The sequence below is a fragment of the Lepisma saccharinum genome, chromosome 20 (assembly GCF_977018435.1).
Source record: "Lepisma saccharinum chromosome 20, izLepSacc3.1, whole genome shotgun sequence".
Lineage (NCBI taxonomy): Eukaryota > Metazoa > Arthropoda > Insecta > Zygentoma > Lepismatidae > Lepisma > Lepisma saccharinum.
Window position 1 is genome coordinate 18577703 of NC_139248.1, and position 26294 is coordinate 18603996.

General features: G+C 41.6%; 1 protein-coding gene across 1 annotated transcript; it reads left to right on the forward strand.

Moving 5' to 3' along the window:
* Positions 1–1301: 1301 nt before the first annotated feature.
* On the forward strand, positions 1302–3188 carry LOC146003369 (glutamate receptor U1-like). Its single transcript, XM_083141648.1, has one exon. The coding sequence runs from the start codon at positions 1302–1304 to the stop codon at positions 3186–3188; it is 1887 nt and encodes a 628-aa protein (XP_082997774.1).
* The last annotated feature ends 23106 nt before the right edge of the window (positions 3189–26294 follow it).

The following is a 26294-nucleotide window of genomic DNA, read 5'->3' on the forward strand; positions in this document are numbered from 1 at the left end:
GCATTTTAAGGGTTCAGTTCGTCTAAAATTTAAATAAAGTCATGTGATCGCATCACCTTCACATTCGGCTGTGATCAAGAAAGGATGAGGCCCTAACTCCACGCCCCCTGCACGCCTTCATGGCGTGGTGCAAAGCACAGGGGAGCACTTTACTTGTTTTACATATAACAAGCATTTCATAAACTTACAATGCATAAAATACTATTGTTTGGTACGAGGATTATTAAGATCTTCAACTCACAATATTCTCATAGAAGTTATAAATAGTGAGTTTTTCTATAAAACTACTATATTTATTGTTACAAAATAGCTATATTCATTTATTATGAAAGTTAGCACTAACTGGGTCACTTTGGAGAAAACTGGATATTGATAGGTGCCACCGTTTCAGAGATATATCAAATAAAAATTATCCAATATGGCGGACGCTTTTCAAGATGGCGGCGGTAAGCATTCAGATAGCGATTGGTTACTGAACTATTATACAGATCTCTTAAATGGTGTAACAAGTAATCATACCAAGTATCTTTGTTTTATCAAAAAGTCAACGATTCGGGACTTAGCCTGCGGACTGTGATGAACATCGTCGATAGGAGACAAGCTTTTTGATACTATCCTCCTTCTGGAGACATATTTTATGGCGCTTCTTTAATATAAAAACTCAAAAAACTTACATAGGATACAACTTTTAATCCAAACAATCTTGTGTCACTAAATTTATTCAAAAGTTATAAGGTAAGAATTTTAAGATGTAATACAAAAATTACATTTATGAAATATATTTTTTTAAAACAATACGGAAAACAACCAACATTAGCGAAAAACCAAACAGAACCTTTTTTGTAGCCCATCTAGCGACCATCAAGACTAAAGCAAGAGTATTTATTTATGGCCGTTAGTTACGGAGTTACTAGGTATTGGTCAGGAACTAAACCCCGGTCCGCACGAGCGGAAGGAATGCTTAAAGAGTGCTTAGCGTTTCAGCACTCTTTAAGCATTGGTTGTAATGGCTGAAGGAAGTAATACGATCGGCCACACGGACTGACTATAGCCTGCGGATGCTGAACGAAGCATTCCGTAAGCATCGCCCATATATATTATATATATCATATCTTATAGACCACATTAGACCCTTAGTTGAGAAATATACTTCAAGATCCCTTAATCAATTTCTAGGACGTCATAAAACACTAGAAAACGGGCAATCAACAAATGAATGTCCGCATTAAATTTTGTCAGTAATGTAGATATTAGATATGTACAGTGTTTTCTTATCTCTACAGGTTGAACTTGACGTCAGCATGGTTTCCTTCACAATCAGCGTTGCCATCCTGTGGTTATCGACCCTCACCAACCAGACGAAGTTAGGAGGTTCTCACACGACTGCTGGAAACACTCTGTCGGAATTTCTCTGCAAGTCTTCTCTGCTGCGTAGTCAGAGACTCATCGGGATTGTAGCATCAGATGCTTCCTACGTTGCACATATGCATACCTTAAATGTGCCTAGAATTATGTACGGAGGGTTTACAAACAGCCAGTTCTACATGGTGCTTGAAGAACCAGTGACTGCTGGAGGGTGTGGATATTTTATAGTGTTTCAAGAGAGCATCGGTTCAGCTGCTGAAACATTGAGGAAAGGTTTGTTGGTCCATAAGTGGCGTCGACGATCGACTTTCATCATATATTTGACTTCAGAGCCAGTTGAAGAGAACAGGATAAAGGAATTATTTGTTTTTGCTTGGGATTTCAAAATACTCAATGTCTTGGTTGCGTTTACGGATGCTAGAAGCTCTTTGAGCCCCAGTGTGTACTCCTATAACCCTTTCCTGCTGCCATCTATTTCAAATGGTAGCGATGTTGCTCTGCTCAGATTTACAAACATCGATCTTGCTATTTTGAGCACCAGAAAGATATTGCACGATATGCACGGGTTTTCGCTAGTTGTGTCATCAGCACATGTGGTCACCATAAACACTATGGTGAAGAAGAGCGACGGGACGTACCAGTATGACGGAATGGCAGGTAAGGCGTTCGAGGCTCTTGTCCACAAGATGAACTTCACCCCAATCCACTCATACAAGCATCCACGAAACAGCTTGGGTCAAAAACTGCAGAACGGAACCTGGACCAGTATCATCGGAGATCTTGTGGAAGGAAGAGCCGATTTGAGTTTCAATGTTGTCCTGCTCTCCCAGAACGAAATGACAGACCTGGACATCACATACCCAAACATTTTCGACAAGGCAATAATCCTGATTCCTAAATCTGGTTATGTTCCTGCCTGGTGGAACTTTATCCTTCCGTTCAAAACTGATTCCTGGGTAACAATAATGGTGACTATTACTGTCTTCCTATCATTCCACATCCTGTACAGCAAAACCTTCAACAATAATCTTAAGAGTGACGTCCTGTTCAATGTATGGAGTGTATTCTTGCAGTTTTCTATCCACAAGCTTCCCACTGCATACTCTGACAGAATTTGCTTCGTACTTCTCGTCTACTTCAGCCTGGTCATTTCCTGCATATACCAGGCACAATTCGTGAAGTTTCTAACATACCCGAAGAGCTATGATGACCTGAACACCCCGCAGGAGGTCGCTGACTCAGATCTGAAGGTTGGCACGACGGATGGGCAAGTGTACTTCTTCTACAACACATCAAACGCAGCCGTCAAGCAGATGAGCCAAAGATTGATTGTCCTTTATGGGTTGCAAGGCTTACACTTCTTCGGAGAGTTGACCAAAAAACGGGACAGAGCATTCGTGTGTCCTGGAATGATTGGTACGTACATGGTCAAGTTCGTTCCCTTAGACGAGAACGGGAACCCAAGGGTGCATATTGTCAAGGAGCCGATGGACACGTACAATTCCGTTTTCCCCCTTCCCAAAGGATCTCCCTACTTACTGCGAATGGACCAGCTGCTAAGATGGATGGTGGAAGCGGGTCTTCTTGACAAGTGGTACAATGATGTACTGAACAGAGCCCATTCCTCTTCCAGCGGTCAACGGAGTTCACCTTTCAAGCCCTTTAAACTGGAAACTATTTCGCCGATCTTTGGTATTCATTTCCTCGGTTTGATTGTTAGCACTATAGTTTTCATAATTGAACTATTACTTCATAGATCTGTTAATGAAAGAAACAGATGTAGGGGAATTCGGAAAGTATGTTTGCAACAATATCTAGACTAGTAAATACAGTAGTTTATTCTGAACGAATGCCTTCCATCGACTGAGGATGACGAGACTAGTTCAGTAAGACGGGTCGATACGCAAAAGAGGAGGTAGGTAGATTGTATGTGTTCAGTTGATTTGTTTACTATCGCTCGCTTTTTGTTGGGTTTGAATAGCTGTTACAGCTCATCCCCCTCTTAAGGTATTTTGCTGGTCCACGTAACTATGCCTAAAACATTAATACTGTTTCAGTAGCAGTACGGAACCTGTTTTCCTTCTACGCTCCACCCTTATTTTGCCGGTGGACTCGTCCAGTCAGCGCATGCGCACTTGGTATCGACTTGGTGTTGGCTAACGCAGACGGAATTAGATGAAGCTGCAACAAAGTTTAGGGAATTAAGTACAATTAGGTGCACAATGTCGAACAATATTTAAAAAACTACTAACATTGTGAAACACAATAGTCAAACATGGAACAGGATTTGCTGAATTAAGTAAAAGATATTACAACAGTTAGTCGTGGTGAAATAATATTAAGTACTGTCTATTCTGCACCCCCCTTTGTGACCACATTATTGTAGTCTGTATCACGGAACGAAATACAAACTTTCCAGTGTTTGGAAGTACAGTAAAACCTCGCTAATCCGGACTAATGGGGGAGGGATAAGTTGGCCGGTTTAACAAAAGTCCGGATTAACTGAAATAACCTAAAAGAACAGTAGGAAGTGCATTAAAACTCCGTTTTAAGCAACAAAACACGTTTTTTTATTGTGTATTTAAAGGTCATACGCCTAAATAAACTATACACTACAGTACAAAGTCTGTGGGAAAAAGCATTTCATCAGTGGTTGACTGCCTTCTCTTTGGAAGTTCTCTTGTTGACTTCTAGCCACATTTAAAACCTTGCATTCTGCTTTTTTTTGTCTTTTGATTTTTGCCTGTCCGGATTAAGCGACGTCCGGCTTACCGGGGTCCGGATTAACGAAGTTTTACTGTAATGAATTACTGTTCTGACGAATTCTAGCTAACTAGCTAGTTTTAAAAGTAAGTAGCTGTAACTGTAATAGACTTACTTCTGGCAATACAAGGTTTGTCCAGAAAGAAGCAAAAGTTTCAAATTTGCCCACCAATGATACAATCGGCGTTGGTCACCTTACCAGCGCCGGGTATAGGGGTCCTTCAGAAGTAGCGTGCACCAGTCTATATTCTTTAGTTTTCATCCTGTGAGCATTTAAGTGAAGTCGGGTTGCATTACCGCGGTGATTTTCTCATACACAGCAAACAAAGATGCTCGAAGAGCAATGCGTGCGATTCAAATTTTAATTCATATTGGGCAAGACGTTTTTAGAAACGCTCAAAATGTTGGAAAAAGCACGTGGGGAAGACTATGAACCAGACACAATGTTACGAGTGGTATGAGCGGTTCAAAGCAGGCAGGACGTCCATTGAAGACGATGCAAAACCTGGACGGCCATCAACATCGTGTGATGATGTGCATGTTGAGCAAGTGCGTGCTGTGCTGCGAGAAAATCGTCAGTGAAATAGCAGAAGTGGGTATAAGCAAAACGTCGTGTCATATGATCTTGGTGGGTAAATTCAACATGCAGCTTGTTGCTGCCAAATTTGTTGTACTGTTGCTGACACATGAACAAAAATAAAGACCTGTTGACATCAGTGAAGATCTTTTGAAGCGAGCAAATGAGGACGATAGCTTTCCCTATTCTCCTGATTAGCACCTGCGGACTTCTGAAAGGACTCCTCTTCCAGTCCATAGAAGACATTAAGGAAAATTCGCTCCAAGGCCTCGAAGCTATTCCCCAAAATGCGTTCCAGAACGCATTCAAACAGTGAAAGAAGCGCTGGGAGCCCTGTATCAGTAACGCACGACACTACTTTGAAGATGATAAATCCGATTAAGTTGTGTACAAGGTAAATAAATTTATCTTGAAAAAGTTCTGTTTCTTTTTGGACAAACCTCGTATACCTATCTTCATCAATAGTTACTTTTACGATTACTTTAGGGTACTTAAACTTGAAAATTTATAAAGTGGAGAAAGAGCCATATTTGGCAACTCTGTTACCAGATATGCGCCTTCTCTGGATGCTAAGGTAAAAAGATTTTCATTGAATCGACTAACGCAAGGAAGCGACGCTTCGTTGCATAATGAGTATAGAACATCTACGCTTCGTTGCGTTACGCTTCCATGTCGTTTATTGTTTCAGGGTGATACTTCCGTGTCGCTTGTCAATTCAACAAGCCAGAGGCGAAAAGCGACAAGCAACATGCTTCCTTGGAAACGAACCCTCAGTAAACGTAACCTTCCGAACCGAAGTACCACGTGTCTCTTGTCGCTCAAACTGGGTCGCTTCTTTACATCGTGCCTTTATTTGAAATACTCATGTTCTTATGATTAAGACATCATATTTATTCTCACTATACAGTGTGCAAAGTGATTTAAGGTTTAACCCATTTTCGAGAATAATTATTTTGTGATGTCTCCCACTTTTAACTTTTGTTGGCATAATATCCTGCATTACTTTTACGAGACGAGACAAAACGAGACGAGACAAAACGAGACGAGACCCGAGACGAGAAACGAGACGAGACACGAGACGAGACACGAGATGGGACGGCATTTCCACAAGACGAGACGAGACAGACCAAAGTCTCGTCTCGTCTCGTTTGCAACACTACCGGTACCACATCAACTTTGATCTTGCTTGTGGTGACGGGCATATGGCCCATTGATAAGGTGATTAAATATAGAACAGCAAAATACTGGCTAAAAAAGGGTGACGAACGGGGAATCACTGACATATTTGATGTATTCGCGCCCACCACCAATGATATGCAAAATACCCTGATCGAGCAATGGCAGATGCAGTGGACAAATTACGAGCAAGGAAGGAGATTGCACTACTTTCTACCAAACCTCCAGGAAAGTCTCAGGATGAGTCATCTGATAGATCCACTATCTCACTATCTCACCGGGAATGGCCTATACGGAAGCCACCTGGCAAGATTCAACTTAAGACCTTCGGAACATTGCCCTACCTGCCCCAACAACACCGACTCTCCTGAACATAAGCGTTTTTCCTGTCCAAAAGACAAACATCAATTCCCTGAGACAAGAACTTCCACACCATAACACCTACCAACTGTTAAGATCAGAACACTTCCCAGCTCTCAATACACTTGCGGATCTTGTTTTCAAGAACGAACTCCTCCGCTTCCGGTCAATACAACGCCCGCCCCGTCCAAATCGACATCAAGGACAAACAACCACCTCTACAGCCTGCCCTGCAGGTATAAATCGCATCCCCGGAGATAAAAGTTCAGAAGATAATTCCATATCGTCTATGGACAGACAGGCCGCAGCCAGGAGAAGAAAAACCAGCAACCTACTACGGCAGGGATATGATTCATGAAATCTGATTAGATGAAATCGAACATTTCCCGTCCTAAACTTCCCAAATTTACCTGTCCTTATGTATCCTGCAGACGAATCAACACCCCTTGCTACGCCCATCGCAGGCATCCCCTTATCCTCATTCTGAATACTGAGGCTGTGACGCACAACGGGGAGAGGCGAAAGGGATGGCATGAGACTCTTATGAAAGTTTACGTAGGTGTTAACCCTTTCCCCACCTCGCCGCCGTGAGCACTATAATTTGTTCATAAAAAAACAATTAGTACAATAATATTTATACAAATATTGAATTTATTATTTCTGCGTTGTTAAAAAAAGATAATTAAATGATTGTGAACATTATAAGTATATACTTTTGCTTTTTGTTGTATTTACAGTTCCGTCTTAGTTATTAGAGGCCTCTACTATTTGTTTTACTTATACCATGCACACACACTAACTAAGTCCCGGCGCCTTCCGTTGGGGCCCTTATTCACTGCACTCTCACCTGCATATTCCTTCTAAAGCTAGTCCAGTCCACTTCTTTCACACACTTTCCTTCTGAAGCTTCTTTCTTTCACTATGTCCAATCCTTTCCTAAGATCCTTGCTTCGATATTACACATGTCAAAAAAATCCTTATCCGCACTATTTGCACAATGCACACTCGCACACTCTCTACAGGCTGTTTTACTATGTCCTTCTACTCCGCCATATTATATCTTTGTTGTTCCTTTTTGTAGACTCTCTCCTCGAAGAGAGAGAAAAAAAACATAAAAAAACTTCCCCCTTCTCTCTCCTGGGGTGGTTCTTGGACTGACCGGCAGAGGGGGTGTCCAGCAAGAGTCCTTTTTGGTCAGTCACACGAGGTGCTGCCCTCTTGAGTATTTTGTTACACTACATGTTAAAATTCCACATCTAGCTGCCCGTAATCTGTTATGGACCGTATATGAGGGTACACTGGTAGTACTGGACCTCAACTAATCCCTAACTATAACCCAAATATCCAAGGAGAATAGGAATAGATTAATATTTAATATAAACCCAAGAAAAGATATATAATTAAAATACAAAATTTCTACCCGCACCTTCTCGCCAGAGTCCTCCATGCCCGGATCTCTTATACTCCAGAGAAGAGCGCAAACTACACACGAAACAAATACAAAAAAATAATATGTATATTATTATTGAAAAAGAAATACTAAACTGGTGGTTGCCTCACATCCCCCTACGTAATCATACAGTAGGGCAAGCCCTCTACAGTATGATTTCGTACACCTTGTAATTTAATACATGATTAGTGTTATTATTATATATATTTTTTGGGTGGACATAGCCCCTGCTACCTATAAGACTACGCCATAATAACTAATAAGAAATATATATGCAAATTGATATTACAACATTATATTACACACATGAACAAGATTATAACACTAATATTCTTTAAAATTGTGAACTTTATTTTGTTTCTCCTTTTTTTTTTTTTTCCAATGCCAGCGGCACAATACGGTCTCTTGTATGACCAGCTCTTCTCACCTCGACCCTCCATGGCTTTCTCCGGCTGTTTCCTGGGCCGTGACGTAGGGCTTTAAATGGCTGCTGTTATAAACCCCGGCGTCTTTGTTGTTTCTTACGTCCCACAGCTGATAGGAATTAACTCTTACAACATTTCTGACCGAAAATGGCCCTTCGTACAGCTGGGCGAACTTCTTAAAGACCCCTTTTGCAACCTCCGAGGACACGTTGGTCTTGCGGAGAACTAGATCACCAGGTTTGTAGGATATTGTATGATGTTTGTCATATATTCTCTTTCTTCTCTCTGCTTCTAGTTGTATGTTCTCTTTAACTTTCAGAAGTTTATACTCATATGGAGGGGAAGCGTTCAGCTGAGGCAAGCGAAACAGCTTCATGAGTTCCTGATCAGGTTTCCGGTTGAAAAATATTTCATACGGAGATGCTTTTGTGCTCGAATGTGTAGCCATGTTGATGCATCTGGCAATATCTGGAACGTGCGAAGGCCATTGCTTGTGATTGTGGCTCGTGTAAGCTCTAAAGAGGCGCCCTAACTCCTTCATTACTCTTTCCATCGGGTTTGCTTTCTGGTTTCTTACGCTAACAAACTGAGCTTCTATACCTCTATCGGCTAGCGACCTCTTCCATTTATGCGCCTTGAATTGAGTTCCCTGGTCTGTTATGATTGTTTGTACATTTGGGCACAGCAGTAAAAACTCATTCAACACTTTGTTAAGTATGGCACTGGTGGTAACTTTCCGCATTGCGTAGATTGCAACATATTTACTGAAAACATCACAAAGAACCAAGCAATATTGCAAGCCGTATTTTGCCTTAGGCAGGGCCCCGTAGACGTCGGCTGCAATTAGAACTCCTGGCTCCTCTGCCAACATTGCTTGCATGGGTCCTTTCAGCTCTTTATTAGGATGTTTTGTTCGTTGGCACAAATCACACTCCGAAACAAATTGCCTGATTTGTTTTCTCATTTTCCGCCATGTGAAGTGCTCTGCAATGGCCATGAATGTTTTCCACTCCCCAAAATGACCTCTTTTGTGGTAAAAGTCTATCACTTCTCGCGTAATACTTCCGGGCACACACATTTTTAGCAAGCATCCTTCCTTTCTACACAATATGCCATCCTTGATGGTGTATCGAAACCCCTGCTTCGCTACATCTTGACACCCTTTATCACCATATTCGTTTATAATATGACCTAATACTGGATCATCCGCCTGCAGCTTAGGCAACCTATGCATGGATTGCACAAGCTCTGTTGGGGGGTTGAAATGCACGGCCGCCACGACTATTCTAGGGGCCTTCAGATCACTACAGGGACCCTTTCTTACAGCACTAGGGTATCTTGACAAGTAATCAGCCATATTTTCCGACCCTTTGATATACTGTATTTCGAAATCCAAGGCTTGCAAAAGAAGAATCCAGCGCGTTATCTTTGCATTTGCGAGTTTGCAGCTTAACAAGAATTTCAGAGCTTTGTGATCAGTTCTTATTATGAAATGCGTATCTGTTAAGTACAATGCATTCTTTTGTATGCCATAAACAATGCTCAGTAACTCTTTCTGTGTAATTGTGTAATTGCCCTCACAATCATTTAGAACCCTGCTACAGCAACTTATTATACGAGGTTCACCATTATCGTCTCTTTGGTATAAAATCGCTGAAATAGACCTGTCACATGCATCGCATTCTAGATAGTACTCTCTATCTTGCCACGGCTGGTGCAATATCACATCACGTAGAAATGCCTCCTTTATTCTCACGAATGCCTCTTCCTGACGAGATCCCCAAATATATCTCTTATTTTTCTTCAGTAGTTCTACCAAAGGTACAGTCAGCTCTGCATGATCGTGCTGGAATGCTCTGTAGAAGTTCAGGAAGCCAAGAAGACTTTTTAGCTCCCGCACATTTCTTGGCCTTCGGAAATCTTGCAACGTTTGCATTTTTTCTGGGTCCTTTCTTATGCCCTGGGAAGATACTTTCATTCCCAACAACGATACTTCCTCTTGAGCGAAATTACATTTTCTTAGCTTCAACGTCAGTCCACTATCCCTCAACTTATTGAAAACAATCCGCAAATGACGCAAGTGCTCTTCATAGTCATCATCAGCAACAGTAATATCGTCACAATATGCGTCGCAGTATTATCTAACATCTTCACCCAGTACAGCTTTCAAGCATCGAACTGCACTCGCCATGCTAGTTTTCAGGCCAAAACACATCCTCTTGTAACAATATGTAACGTTATTATATATGAATCCAAGATACTTCTGATGTTCTTCCTTGACAGGTATTTGAAGGAAAAACGAGGTCAAGTCAATGCAAGTAATGTAGCGTTTACCTTCAAACTTCTGTAAAATCTCCATTGGAGTGGGCGGGGCGTCATGCTGTGCTTTCAGCACTTCATTCGCTCTCCTTGCGTCAAGACAAATTCTAACATCATTCGTTCCGGGTTTCTTCACGCATACTAGAGGGTTCAGGTAGCATGTTGGTCTCTGCTCTATTATTCCCCAAAGAAGCATTTCTTGAATTTGCTTGTCAGCTTTCTCTCTATGTTGCATGGGGATAGGATAAAGCTTCTGTCCCCAAGGTCTATCATCAGTAATTTCAAGCTCGTGTTCATAATTCTTGACCAACCCCGGCTTCTCATCGAAAATATCCTTAAATTCTATTAATAGATCTTGAAGCGCTGCTTGTTGATCTCCGGTTAGACCTTCTGTAGCCATAACGTGATCATCAATCTGTCGTCTTGTAGCTTTCGTGATATTGTCTTCCATTGTGCCCACGTACACGGCAGACTCAGTCACTTGAGGTTTCGCTTCCTTAGAGTACATGTTTTTTGTTAAACTATCATTTACATAACTCCTTAACGATTCGATCTCTGCCTCGTCACAACAACAAATAGGCTCCTTGCATTCATAAGATAGAAAAAGGGTCGGCACCCCGTCGGCTATTTGCATCTCTTCCTGCGACAAGAATTTAATTTCAACACATTGTTGCTCTATTGTCATCGCCACAATGTTTCGATCATAATCAATGACAGCTCGACACGCCTTCAAGAAATCTGATCCTAATAGAATTGGTTTCACTAGATTTCGAATTACAAGACACACGACATCAGTGGTCACTTCCCCAAATGACAGCGGAACGTATGCTTGCGTCACCACCTTTGATGCTTTGTTGCCGAAGGCTGATATTACTTTGATGCTCCCTACGCTTAACTGAGGGATATCAGGCTTCCATTTTACTATTTCTAACCACACTTCTTCTGATAAACAAGTGACCATAGCCCCTGAGTCGGCCAATGCTTGATAATGGCTTCCACCTATACCAACTGAAATAATAGGCATTCTTAGCACCTCGCTTTTCGAAACATCATTTTCATTCTGAATGAGCTGGTCAAATATCGAACAAACAACGTCTCCATTTCCATTGTTATTGTGGTTAATATTTACTGCATCTCGTGTATAAACTTGCATTATTTTAGTTTCATATTCATCCATTTCATCCTCACAATTTGTATTTTCTTCCCCAGATAAATCAAAAGATCCATTTATCGCAGTCCGGTTTCCTAAGTGTCTTTCCGCATTTCGGATATTTCCCTTTTGTCATGCTTCATTATTGGAGGGACAGTCTTCCTCATTTTGCCTTGCCACTGATACACTGTTGGCAGAAAAGAACCGCGAGCTCTGTTGTCCGCGACGCGCCTCTTCCTCCCCCCTAGACCCGTGGTTGCCACCATTACGTCTGCCGTAGCTCCCCCCTCCTCGGCCTTGCTGCGTGAAGGGTCTGGGGCCCTGAGGCGGTTGCCTCTCTAACCTGTTGACATTCCTCTCATTGTCGCGAGAATATCTCGCACTTGGGCTGACGTAATTATTCCATCTGTCTCTATCAGTTTCTCCGCCACGCACCGAATTTACCTGTCTCATCCTCGCTCTATTGTTTGGTTGAAAAGTTGCAGCATGCGACGTTTCTTGTATTTCCTTAAGAAGGTTAATTAGCTGCTTAGAGGTGTCGACCGGTGACCCAATGAGGCACCTCTGAGCGTACGCAGGCAATTGCTTTATAGCCATTTTAGCTAACATCCTGTCATCGAGCGGCGAAGGTAATATTGCGTTCTTCTGGACAAGGGTCATAACATATTCACATAAAGATTTCCCGTCGGCTGGATTGTATCGAGAAGTAAAGAGCTCAGCACGCAGTCTCAGGAGTCTCTCTTCACTCAGGTACTCTTGAGAAAAACAACTTTCAAACCCCTTGTAATCCGTAATATTGCCTTTGTGGATAGTAAACCAATTAGCAGCCGCGTTTCTCAACGACAGCCCAGCGACCTGAGCTTGTTGCTCATATGGTACCTGAGACAACGCTAAATATGTCCTCATTTCTTGCATGTAATTGTGCCTTTTTAATTCATCCTCTGTTCCGTGATAGGTGGGCAATTTCAAATCTCTATGTAGGTATGCATTATTGCCATTGTTAGAGGGCGTAACTGAGCTTGGCCGTGAACTTTGCCTCTCACCTTTATCTGTGAAAGTATCTAACCGCCGAGTGACCGCGGAGATAGCCGATTCTGTATCCTTTCTTACAGATACAATGTCCCTTTTAAGGCCCGACACTTCCTCTCTCAACAAAGCAACCTCTTGATGGAATGCGTCATACTGTTGCTGCAGTGCGTTGTTGAATTCTGCCATCGCTGCTTGCATTACATTTTCTGCAGTTTTCTCGCAGTCACCTCCTGTGTGGATGCGTATATCCTCCATTCTATTATTGTTGAGAGTGGTGACCCTTTCCTCTAATTTATTTGCCCTATCGCTTACGCAATCTATTCTGGAGGCAGTGATCTGATTAATCTCAATGAATTCGCTCTCAAGCTGACCCATCCTTTCCTCAACAACCCTATTGGATTGGGACAAATCTTTAAAATTTTTCTTCACTTCCCCTTTTAGTTCTTGGTGACCTTTTTCCAAGCGTTTTACCTCATCTTTTAAATTGTTATGATTTTTCTGGAGCTCTTCCTGATTTTTTTCTAACCTCTTCCGTGTTTCCTGCTGATCTTTTTTCATTTCTTCGAGGGTACCTTGGACATTTTGGAGTAAGGCAAAAATTTCTTCATTAGTTATCTGGCCTCCCCCCAAGCAATTACCACCGACAGATTTATGAACCGCCCCTGTGCATTTAGCACTCCTCTCTGGACTTAGCGTTCCCTCCACAGTGGCGTCTTTAGGACGACCCTTTGGAGAAGGAATAAAACTAGACGTGACATTATCACGCGTACGCCTCCCCATAATGCTAGTCATGAATCTATTCCTTTTCTCACGTTAAATAAAACACTAACAACAACACAAATTTAGAAATACCCCACAAAAATATAACTTTGCTTAAGTCCTGAAATAAAGATTTAAAATTACCTATAAAATTTACTTTCTATTCTACACTACAGCATGCATCCTCACATACGATCCATGGCAAATACAACGGAACTGGCATTTTGATTTTCATTTTTTCAGATTTAAAACTGAGTTACTAATCTTTCGTTTCCTTCTTTTGATTTTTTCTACAGCTCACGTGGATTCGCGCCACGCTATTGGGCGCCATGTGACGCACAACGGGGAGAGGCGAAAGGGATGGCATGAGACTCTTATGAAAGTTTACGTAGGTGTTAACCCTTTCCCCACCTCGCCGCCGTGAGCACTATAATTTGTTCATAAAAAAACAATTAGTACAATAATATTTATACAAATATTGAATTTATTATTTCTGCGTTGTTAAAAAAAGATAATTAAATGATTGTGAACATTATAAGTATATACTTTTGCTTTTTGTTGTATTTACAGTTCCGTCTTAGTTATTAGAGGCCTCTACTATTTGTTTTACTTATACCATGCACACACACTAACTAAGTCCCGGCGCCTTCCGTTGGGGCCCTTATTCACTGCACTCTCACCTGCATATTCCTTCTAAAGCTAGTCCAGTCCACTTCTTTCACACACTTTCCTTCTGAAGCTTCTTTCTTTCACTATGTCCAATCCTTTCCTAAGATCCATGCTTCGATATTACACATGTCAAAAAAATCCTTATCCGCACTATTTGCACAATGCACACTCGCACACTCTCTACAGGCTGTTTTACTATGTCCTTCTACTCCGCCATATTATATCTTTGTTGTTCCTTTTTGTAGACTCTCTCCTCGAAGAGAGAGAAAAAAAAAAACAAAAAAACTTCCCCCTTCTCTCTCCTGGGGTGGTTCTTGGACTGACCGGCAGAGGGGGTGTCCAACAAGAGTCCTTTTTGGTCAGTCACACGAGGTGCTGCCCTCTTTCGTATTTTGTTACACTACATGTTAAAATTCCACATCTAGCTGCCCGTAATCTGTTATGGACCGTATATGAGGGTACACTGGTAGTACTGGACCTCAACTAATCCCTAACTATAACCCAAATATCCAAGGAGAATAGGAATAGATTAATATTTAATATAAACCCAAGAAAAAAAATATATAATTAAAATACAAAATTTCTACCCGCACCTTCTCGCCAGAGTCCTCCATGCCCGGATCTCTTATACTCCAGAGAAGAGCGCAAACTACATACGAAACAAATACAAAAAAATAATATGTATATTATTATTGAAAAAGAAATACTAAACTGGTGGTTGCCTCACATCCCCCCTACGTAATCATACAGTAGGGCAAGCCCTCTACAGTATGATTTCGTACACCTTGTAATTTAATACATGATTAGTGTTATTATTATATATATTTTTTGGGGGGACATAGCCCCGGCTACCTATAAGACTACGCCATAATAACTAATAAGAAATATATATGCAAATTGATATTACAACATTATATTACACACATGAACAAGATTATAACACTAATATTCTTTAAAATTGTGAACTTTATTTTGTTTCTCCTTTTTTTTTTTCCAATGCCAGCGGCACAATACGGTCTCTTGTATGACCAGCTCTTCTCACCTCGACCCTCCATGGCTTTCTCCGGCTGTTTCCTGGGCCGTGACGTAGGGCTTTAAATGGCTGCTGTTATAAACCCCGGCGTCTTTGTTGTTTCTTACGTCCCACAGCTGATAGGAATTAACTCTTACAACATTTCTGACCGAAAATGGCCCTTCGTACAGCTGGGCGAACTTCTTAAAGACCCCTTTTGCAACCTCCGAGGACACGTTGGTCTTGCGGAGAACTAGATCACCAGGTTTGTAGGATATTGTATGATGTTTGTCATACATTCTCTTTCTTCTCTCTGCTTCTAGTTGTATGTTCTCTTTAACTTTCAGAAGTTTATACTCATATGGAGGGGAAGCGTTCAGCTGAGGCAAGCGAAACAGCTTCATGAGTTCCTGATCAGGTTTCCGGTTGAAAAATATTTCATACGGAGATGCTTTTGTGCTCGAATGTGTAGCCATGTTGATGCATCTGGCAATATCTGGAACGTGCGAAGGCCATTGCTTGTGATTGTGGCTCGTGTAAGCTCTAAAGAGGCGCCCTAACTCCTTCATTACTCTTTCCACCGGGTTTGCTTTCTGGTTTCTTACGCTAACAAACTGAGCTTCTATACCTCTATCGGCTAGCGACCTCTTCCATTTATGCGCCTTGAATTGAGTTCCCTGGTCTGTTATGATTGTTTGTACATTTGGGCACAGCAGTAAAAACTCATTCAACACTTTGTTAAGTATGGCACTGGTGGTAACTTTCCGCATTGCGTAGATTGCAACATATTTACTGAAAACATCACAAAGAACCAAGCAATATTGCAAGCCGTATTTTGCCTTAGGCAGGGCCCCGTAGACGTCGGCTGCAATTAGAACTCCTGGCTCCTCTGCCAACACTGCTTGCATGGGTCCTTTCAGCTCTTTATTAGGATGTTTTGTTCGTTGGCACAAATCACACTCCGAAACAAATTGCCTGATTTGTTTTCTCATTTTCCGCCATGTGAAGTGCTCTGCAATGGCCATGAATGTTTTCCACTCCCCAAAATGACCTCTTTTGTGGTAAAAGTCTATCACTTCTCGCGTAATACTTCCGGGCACACACATTTTTAGCAAGCATCCTTCCTTTCTACACAATATGCCATCCTTGATGGTGTATCGAAACCCCTGCTTCACTACATCTTGACACCCTTTATCACCATATTCGTTTATAATATGACCTAATACTGGATCATCCGCCTGCAGCTTAGGCAACCTATGCATGGATTGCACAAGCTCTGTTGGGGGGTTGAAATGCACGGCCGCCACGACTATTCTAGGGGCCTTCAGATCACTACAGGGACCCTTTCTTACAGCACTAGGGTATCTTGACAAGTAATCAGCCATATTTTCCGACCCTTTGATATACTGTATTTCGAAATCCAAGGCTTGCAAAAGAAGAATCCAGCGCGTTATCTTTGCATTTGCGAGTTTGCAGCTTAACAAGAATTTCAGAGCTTTGTGATCAGTTCTTATTATGAAATGCGTATCTGTTAAGTACAATGCATTCTTTTGTATGCCATAAACAATGCTCAGTAACTCTTTCTGTGTAATTGTGTAATTGCCCTCACAATCATTTAGAACCCTGCTACAGCAACTTATTATACGAGGTTCACCATTATCGTCTCTTTGGTATAAAATCGCTGAAATAGACCTGTCACATGCATCGCATTCTAGATAGTACTCTCTATCTTGCCACGGCTGGTGCAATATCACATCACGTAGAAATGCCTCCTTTATTCTCACGAATGCCTCTTCCTGACGAGATCCCCAAATATATCTCTTATTTTTCTTCAGTAGTTCTACCAAAGGTACAGTCAGCTCTGCATGATCGTGCTGGAATGCTCTGTAGAAGTTCAGGAAGCCAAGAAGACTTTTTAGCTCCCGCACATTTCTTGGCCTTCGGAAATCTTGCAACGTTTGCATTTTTTCTGGGTCCTTTCTTATGCCCTGGGAAGATACTTTCATTCCCAACAACGATACTTCCTCTTGAGCGAAATTACATTTTCTTAGCTTCAACGTCAGTCCACTATCCCTCAACTTATTGAAAACAATCCGCAAATGACGCAAGTGCTCTTCATAGTCATCATCAGCAACAGTAATATCGTCACAATATGCGTCGCAGTATTATCTAACATCTTCACCCAGTACAGCTTTCAAGCATCGAACTGCACTCGCCATGCTAGTTTTCAGGCCAAAACACATCCTCTTGTAACAATATGTAACGTTATTATATATGAATCCAAGATACTTCTGATGTTCTTCCTTGACAGGTATTTGAAGGAAAAACGAGGTCAAGTCAATGCAAGTAATGTAGCGTTTACCTTCAAACTTCTGTAAAATCTCCATTGGAGTGGGCGGGGCGTCATGCTGTGCTTTCAGCACTTCATTCGCTCTCCTTGCGTCAAGACAAATTCTAACATCATTCGTTCCGGGTTTCTTCACGCATACTAGAGGGTTCAGGTAGCATGTTGGTCTCTGCTCTATTATTCCCCAAAGAAGCATTTCTTGAATTTGCTTGTCAGCTTTCTCTCTATGTTGCATGGGGATAGGATAAAGCTTCTGTCCCCAAGGTCTATCATCAGTAATTTCAAGCTCGTGTTCATAATTCTTGACCAACCCCGGCTTCTCATCGAAAATATCCTTAAATTCTATTAATAGATCTTGAAGCGCTGCTTGTTGATCTCCGGTTAGACCTTCTGTAGCCATAACGTGATCATCAATCTGTCGTCTTGTAGCTTTCGTGATATTGTCTTCCATTGTGCCCACGTACACGGCAGACTCAGTCACTTGAGGTTTCGCTTCCTTAGAGTACATGTTTTTTGTTAAACTATCATTTACATAACTCCTTAACGATTCGATCTCTGCCTCGTCACAACAACAAATAGGCTCCTTGCATTCATAAGATAGAAAAAGGGTCGGCACCCCGTCGGCTATTTGCATCTCTTCCTGCGACAAGAATTTAATTTCAACACATTGTTGCTCTATTGTCATCGCCACAATGTTTCGATCATAATCAATGACAGCTCGACACGCCTTCAAGAAATCTGATCCTAATAGAATTGGTTTCACTAGATTTCGAATTACAAGACACACGACATCAGTGGTCACTTCCCCAAATGACAGCGGAACGTATGCTTGCGTCACCACCTTTGATGCTTTGTTGCCGAAGGCTGATATTACTTTGATGCTCCCTACGCTTAACTGAGGGATATCAGGCTTCCATTTTACTATTTCTAACCACACTTCTTCTGATAAACAAGTGACCATAGCCCCTGAGTCGGCCAATGCTTGATAATGGCTTCCACCTATACCAACTGAAATAATAGGCATTCTTAGCACCTCGCTTTTCGAAACATCATTTTCATTCTGAATGAGCTGGTCAAATATCGAACAAACAACGTCTCCATTTCCATTGTTATTGTGGTTAATATTTACTGCATCTCGTGTATAAACTTGCATTATTTTAGTTTCATATTCATCCATTTCATCCTCACAATTTGTATTTTCTTCCCCAGATAAATCAAAAGATCCATTTATCGCAGTCCGGTTTCCTAAGTGTCTTTCCGCATTTCGGATATTTCCCTTTTGTCATGCTTCATTATTGGAGGGACAGTCTTCCTCATTTTGCCTTGCCACTGATACACTGTTGGCAGAAAAGAACCGCGAGCTCTGTTGTCCGCGACGCGCCTCTTCCTCCCCCCTAGACCCGTGGTTGCCACCATTACGTCTGCCGTAGCTCCCCCCTCCTCGGCCTTGCTGCGTGAAGGGTCTGGGGCCCTGAGGCGGTTGCCTCTCTAACCTGTTGACATTCCTCTCATTGTCGCGAGAATATCTCGCACTTGGGCTGACGTAATTATTCCGTCTGTCTCTATCAGTTTCTCCGCCACGCACCGAATTTACCTGTCTCATCCTCGCTCTATTGTTTGGTTGAAAAGTTGCAGCATGCGACGTTTCTTGTATTTCCTTAAGAAGGTTAATTAGCTGCTTAGAGGTGTCGACCGGTGACCCAATGAGGCACCTCTGAGCGTACGCAGGCAATTGCTTTATAGCCATTTTAGCTAACATCCTGTCATCGAGCGGCGAAGGTAATATTGCGTTCTTCTGGACAAGGGTCATAACATATTCACATAAAGATTTCCCGTCGGCTGGATTGTATCGAGAAGTAAAGAGCTCAGCACGCAGTCTCAGGAGTCTCTCTTCACTCAGGTACTCTTGAGAAAAACAACTTTCAAACCCCTTGTAATCCGTAATATTGCCTTTGTGGATAGTAAACCAATTAGCAGCCGCGTTTCTCAACGACAGCCCAGCGACCTGAGCTTGTTGCTCATATGGTACCTGAGACAACGCTAAATATGTCCTCATTTCTTGCATGTAATTGTGCCTTTTTAATTCATCCTCTGTTCCGTGATAGGTGGGCAATTTCAAATCTCTATGTAGGTATGCATTATTGCCATTGTTAGAGGGCGTAACTGAGCTTGGCCGTGAACTTTGCCTCTCACCTTTATCTGTGAAAGTATCTAACCGCCGAGTGACCGCGGAGATAGCCGATTCTGTATCCTTTCTTACAGATACAATGTCCCTTTTAAGGCCCGACACTTCCTCTCTCAACAAAGCAACCTCTTGATGGAATGCGTCATACTGTTGCTGCAGTGCGTTGTTGAATTCTGCCATCGCTGCTTGCATTACATTTTCTGCAGTTTTCTCGCAGTCACCTCCTGTGTGGATGCGTATATCCTCCATTCTATTATTGTTGAGAGTGGTGACCCTTTCCTCTAATTTATTTGCCCTATCGCTTACGCAATCTATTCTGGAGGCAGTGATCTGATTAATCTCAATGAATTCGCTCTCAAGCTGACCCATCCTTTCCTCAACAACCCTATTGGATTGGGACAAATCTTTAAAATTTTTCTTCACTTCCCCTTTTAGTTCTTGGTGACCTTTTTCCAAGCGTTTTACCTCATCTTTTAAATTGTTATGATTTTTCTGGAGCTCTTCCTGATTTTTTTCTAACCTCTTCCGTGTTTCCTGCTGATCTTTTTTCATTTCTTCGAGGGTACCTTGGACATTTTGGAGTAAGGCAAAAATTTCTTCATTAGTTATCTGGCCTCCCCCCAAGCAATTACCACCGACAGATTTATGAACCGCCCCTGTGCATTTAGCACTCCTCTCTGGACTTAGCGTTCCCTCCACAGTGGCGTCTTTAGGACGACCCTTTGGAGAAGGAATAAAACTAGACGTGACATTATCACGCGTACGCCTCCCCATAATGCTAGTCATGAATCTATTCCTTTTCTCACGTTAAATAAAACACTAACAACAACACAAATTTAGAAATACCCCACAAAAATATAACTTTGCTTAAGTCCTGAAATAAAGATTTAAAATTACCTATAAAATTTACTTTCTATTCTACACTACAGCATGCATCCTCACATACGATCCATGGCAAATACAACGGAACTGGCATTTTGATTTTCATTTTTTCAGATTTAAAACTGAGTTACTAATCTTTCGTTTCCTTCTTTTGATTTTTTCTACAGCTCACGTGGATTCGCGCCACGCTATTGGGCGCCATGTGACGCACAACGGGGAGAGGCGAAAGGGATGGCATGAGACTCTTATGAAAGTTTACGTAGGTGTTAACCCTTTCCCCACCTCGCCGCCGTGAGCACTATAATTTGTTCATAAAAAAACAATTAGTACAATAATATTTATACAAATATTGAATTTATTATTTCTGCGTTGTTAAAAAGTAGGGGCATTTAGAGAGTTCACAGCCCTCATTTGGGGCTCGAATCATCATGTGGGGCTCAGTGTTGCCAACTCACCCCACGAAAATTTCACCAACTGATATTTTGAAGCCTTTTATGATGTATTTGAGGGCAGAGTTGGCAACACTGTGGGCCCTTACTGTAGCTTTTCATGTTTGCCAACTCTGTTGAGGACAGAGTTGGCAACACTGTGGGCCCACTGTAGCTTTTTATAAGGGGGGTTTATTGCCCTGTTTACATCTGGCAACACTGCCGTAGACAGTGTTGTCGGGTTCACTGTAAATTTTTATCAAAGGACCTGAGGGGCCCATGTACTCTTTATGTCTGCCAACACTGTTGAGGACAGAGTTGGCAACACTGTGGGCCCACTGTAGCTTTTTATGAGGGGGGTCCATTGCCCTCTGTTTACATCTGGCAACACTGCCGTAGATTTTCTGACAGTGTTGTCAGCCGGGTTTTTCACTGTAAACTTTCATCAAAGGGCCTAAGGGGCCCATGTACCTATGTCTGGCAACACTGTTGGGGGCCTAGTGTTGGCCTGTGGGCCCACTGTAGCCTTTTATGAGGGGGACCTATTGTCCCCTTTTTATATTTTGCAACTCTATTGGATGTTCCTTTTTGAGGGGGTCTTGCCAACCTATTCGAAGAAAATTCCACTATATGATCTTTCACTGGCTAAGCTAACCTACAAATAGGAGTTGGCAACACTGACTTATAAACCCACTGGGTCCTTTTGGCATGTTTTTTCATGATGTGTTGCTAGGCTATTGAGCATCTTGGCGTATACAATATATATATTTTGAGAGGGGGGGGGTTATGGCTTTTTATGCTGTACGAATACTGGAAGCTTGACAGTGACAACCAACAGAGTAGGTAAACCTACATCCAGGAACTGGCAACACTAGTTTCTGACAGTGAATTTGAAATAAAATATTAAACAAAATACATGAATAAGCTCTGTGAATACAAATAATACCAATATTACGCCCCCCAACTCCAACTGGGCAACTGGGGGGAAATAATTGTACAACAATTTGTACCTAATTGTACAATACTTGTACCTAATTGTACAACTTAGGCCGTGTCCGGATTGGCAAGCGCTCTGTACTGTTCTCTCCCGTTGCTCTCGAGTGCCGTCGAAGTCATGTCCAAGTCGTCCGAATCTGCATGTCCCCTTGTAGTACGGTTGTCACTTTTCCCGCCAGGTGTCAGCCCGAACTTCACCCACCGCGCCCTGGGGCGCAGGCGCACAGTGCGGAAGCAGAAGGTAGACGCCAAACAAACGTCACAATGATTTTCACCTATTTACTAGTTATATTAAAAATGTAACGTGCTACTTCATTATTTACAATTTTTCTACATTCAGTATTATCGATAAACTGTTAAAGTATCATTGAGTTTTACATCGTCTAATCAGTAAATGTTGTCTGTACAAAGTGAAAGTAAGAATATGGCTGCCAAGCGCAGGGTCACGGCGAGTTCAAGCGTGCATCTGTCGCGCCTCTCTGCTCTCCCCTCCCCTCTCACGTCTGCCGCGAATTCGGACAACAATGAAAGCACATGTTTTTACGTTCTCGTAATACTAACCTTGCCCCACTGATTTTAAATTGCTTCCATCCGCTTTTTTTTCTGTGTTATTTCCGTATGCACGCAACATTCGCTTTCAATTCAACCTGTGAGCTGTATAATGAAACACAGGAGTGTTAGTATAGCAGGCTCCGAGTTTACAATTTATTAAATTAAACAATAATTTATGTAAGAATATACTTGTACTTACCGAACACAAAATAATAAAAGCACATGTGAATGTTTGCGTGTGTTCATGTTATATGACGACTGAGTAAAAAAATAATGTTGACTCCCCGAAAGATAAAGTTTCTAGTTCGACATCAGATGCATGCAAATTTTATGTTTTGCTCTCCAAAATCTTGATCATACAGCAGAGGAGAAAAGGGGAGAGAGAGAGGAGGTACTATCAGCGCCATCTATTAGCAAACAATAGAAATAAAAAGTAGGTCAAACTTTTTCAACACCCAAACATTTTGAATGTCTTCGCTTAGTAATACGATCTAGCTGAAGACGTTTAAAAGAGTACTCTTAGTCGACGAAGCTAATTGCTAGGGCCCTTATATTACTAAAATATTCTTTAATTTGCATATTTCTCATACCGCCATATGTTGTTCTAGTTGACTTTCCAAAAAAATGCTAATTAGCGAGAGTTAATTAAGCAAGGCAAGTAAAAGAAGCAAAATAGAACAACATATGCCGGCGTGAGAATATGAAAAAATTCGATTCAGAGGTGGATCGAATTAAAATTGAGGGATATTTTGCATTTTTTCCCTATAATATACAAAACATTTACCATACATAATCTTTTCTATTTACAACAGTATAAAATAAGAAGAATGTGTGACAATATCCATATTAACCCATTCGCATACCTTAAATGACAATTTTTTTGCCATAAAATACCATTTAAATTTGGCTATCTCTCGCACAGCAAGACAAGATGTCAAATATTGTGAAAACTATTCAAGCAATTTTATATATTGAAGTGGAAGTACAGTAATAAGTTTGCACATATGCAGTTTACTTGAAAAATAATTAGAAACTCACCTAATAAATTTGATCACACACACACTTTTGCATTCTATTTCTATTCCTCAACCTATATTTTTCCTGCCACAGCCACCTCTTTCTTATTTTCACTACATTTTTTAGTTTCACTAACACAAAATGAACCCTCGTGTTCACCTTTTCAATCACAGAATCTTCTACAACATTCTTATACAACATATTTGCAAGACGTAACAAATGAAGGTTTGTTTACATGAGAAATTACTAAACAAAACACGCTTGAAATGGTATGAAAAACTTAGCAGTGCAAACATACGCGTCATAGATTTGAAAGATCATACAACCTCTGCCATCTATTGAATGAAAAAAGAACTACGTGATGAAAATCGGGAAACCGTCGATTCTGTATAGAGGGAAGATGGAAAAAAAGAGCTCTACGGAAACTGACGCTTTTGACAATATTGTACACCCGTAAAAATTACATATAAATAAGACTTAAGCGTATTATTCTGGTTTCATTTCAGATTTTACCAACCTGTCAGCTGTAGTGTTTAAGTGACAAGCGACTTGCTCAAATATGACGCTTTTGACAATATTGTACACGCGTAAAAATTACATATAAATAAGACTTAAGCGTATTATTCTGCTTTCATTTCAGATTTTACCAACCTGTCAGCTGTAGTGTTTAAGTGACAAGCGACTTGCTCAAATATGACGCTTTTGACAATATTGTACACGCGTAAAAATTACATATAAATAAGACTTAAGCGTATTATTCTGCTTTCATTTCAGATTTTACCAACCTGTCAGCTGTAGTGTTTAAGTGACAAGCGACTTGCTCAAATATGACGCTCTTGACAATATTGTACACCCGTAAAAATTACATATAAATAAGACTTAAGCGTATTATTCTGCTTTCATTTCAGATTTTACCAACCTGTCAGCTGTAGTGTTTAAGTGACAAGCGACTTGCTCAAATATGACGCTTTTGACAATATTGTACACCCGTAAAAATTACATATAAATAAGACTTAAGCGTATTATCTGGTTTCATGTCAGATTTTACCAACCTGTCAGCTGTAGTGTTTAAGTGACAAGCGACTTGCTCAAATATGACGCTCTTGACAATATTGTACGTATATTGTATTGTATAGGAGACTAGAAGCATATAATTTGGCGAAAAAAAACCCAAGTAAGGTCATAGAGAATAGTTAAAAAAAATAAACAATTATATTTTGCATTGCACAGCATTGGATATTAAATAACATACCCCCAAAAAATCTCTGCATTATGCGTTCTGTAAAAAATTGCCCTACGTGCCAAACTGCTGTGTCAAGTAAACATTTTCAAAGACACTGTCGTACTTCTGTGCCGGAAAAGCGAATATGTGCGACCAAACTGTGCTCTAAGTGTGGAAAAAATATTTCTATTGCCAACTTCAAGCGACACCAGCTTACTTGCAAGAGCACTGGAACATCTCTACCGCAACCTTCCAAGCGAAAGGTAGAAGTAACCTCCCTCGATGCATCGCCACCTGCCAAACGCGTCAAGCTGGCGAAGAAAGCAGACCGATTTGCGTTTGAGCATTTATTAGAAGACTTTAACATAACATCAGACAGCTTCTGCGATGTGCGTAGTTTTCTGGAGAGCGAGCGAGCTAAGATAATATCCATCCTCAACGATGCATTGGCTACATACTCCACTAAATTCTATGCTGTGCTACGCTGCAAGTATAAGAAACCGTCTGATGAAATATATAAATTCTTCCATGCCACAAAAGCAAAAACACTGCATCAGGCAGATGTCACTGACCTCGACAGCATCTACGGCAAGTTTGTCGAGGAGCTTGTGGCAAAGCACGAGGAGCATCAGGCTGAAGGCTCGGGCGGTTCGCTGTGTGGCGACCCCCACAAACTTTATCTGAAACTTAACAAATTCCTGCCACTGGCAGGGTCTAGCTATATTGCCCTGCCACCCGAGGTTGAAGCAAGGAAAGCTGTTCTCAATATTCAGAACAAAGACACCAAATGCTTCCTCTGGTCGGTGCTGGCAGCATTGCACCCTATACCTTGGGAAAACCACTCGTACCGTGTTGCACACTACAAGCAGTATGAGTCGGAACTGGAGGATGCAATGGCCGAGATTGCCTACCCTGTAGAAGTCTCGCATATTCGCAAGTTTGAGGTTCGTGCTCGTGACTTGTTGGGCCTGCAATTAAGCATCAATGTTTACAGTCTCACCAAAGCAAACATCGTCTACCCTATTCGGGTAAGTGATGTAGATGATGATAGTGCACAGCAAATTGACCTTCTTCTTATCAAGAATAACACCTGCCACCATTATACGCTTATTCGCTCTTTTTCCAGACTTGTTTCAAATCAGAAAAATAGACATAATGGTCACATCGAGGTGTGTCGCAGGTGCCTGTCCACTTTCGACAACCAAAAACAATATAAATTCAAACACTCTCGAGGACCCAACATTGCTGCTGAGAAGCTAGCTCGCCACATGCTCTACTGTGGTACCAACAAGCCTGCACGAACTATCCTGCCCGAACCTGGTGCAGTAGAGTGCTTTCGCATGCACAGTGCTATGGTGAAGCATCCTGCCTATATTGTAGCAGACTTCGAGGCTTTTCTTCAACCTCTGTCTAACTGCGAGCCCAACCCCGAAACATCCTCTACTATTCCTTTCCAAATCCACGAGGCCTCGAGTTACTCCTATGTTGTGGTGTGGCGAGACCATATTGCCTCCGAGCCCTATGTGTATCGCGGTCGCGACCCGGTCAAACACTTCCTGAAGAGAATGCAACAGGAAGCCATCAAGATAGAGAAGGTGCTGTTGGCCCCCA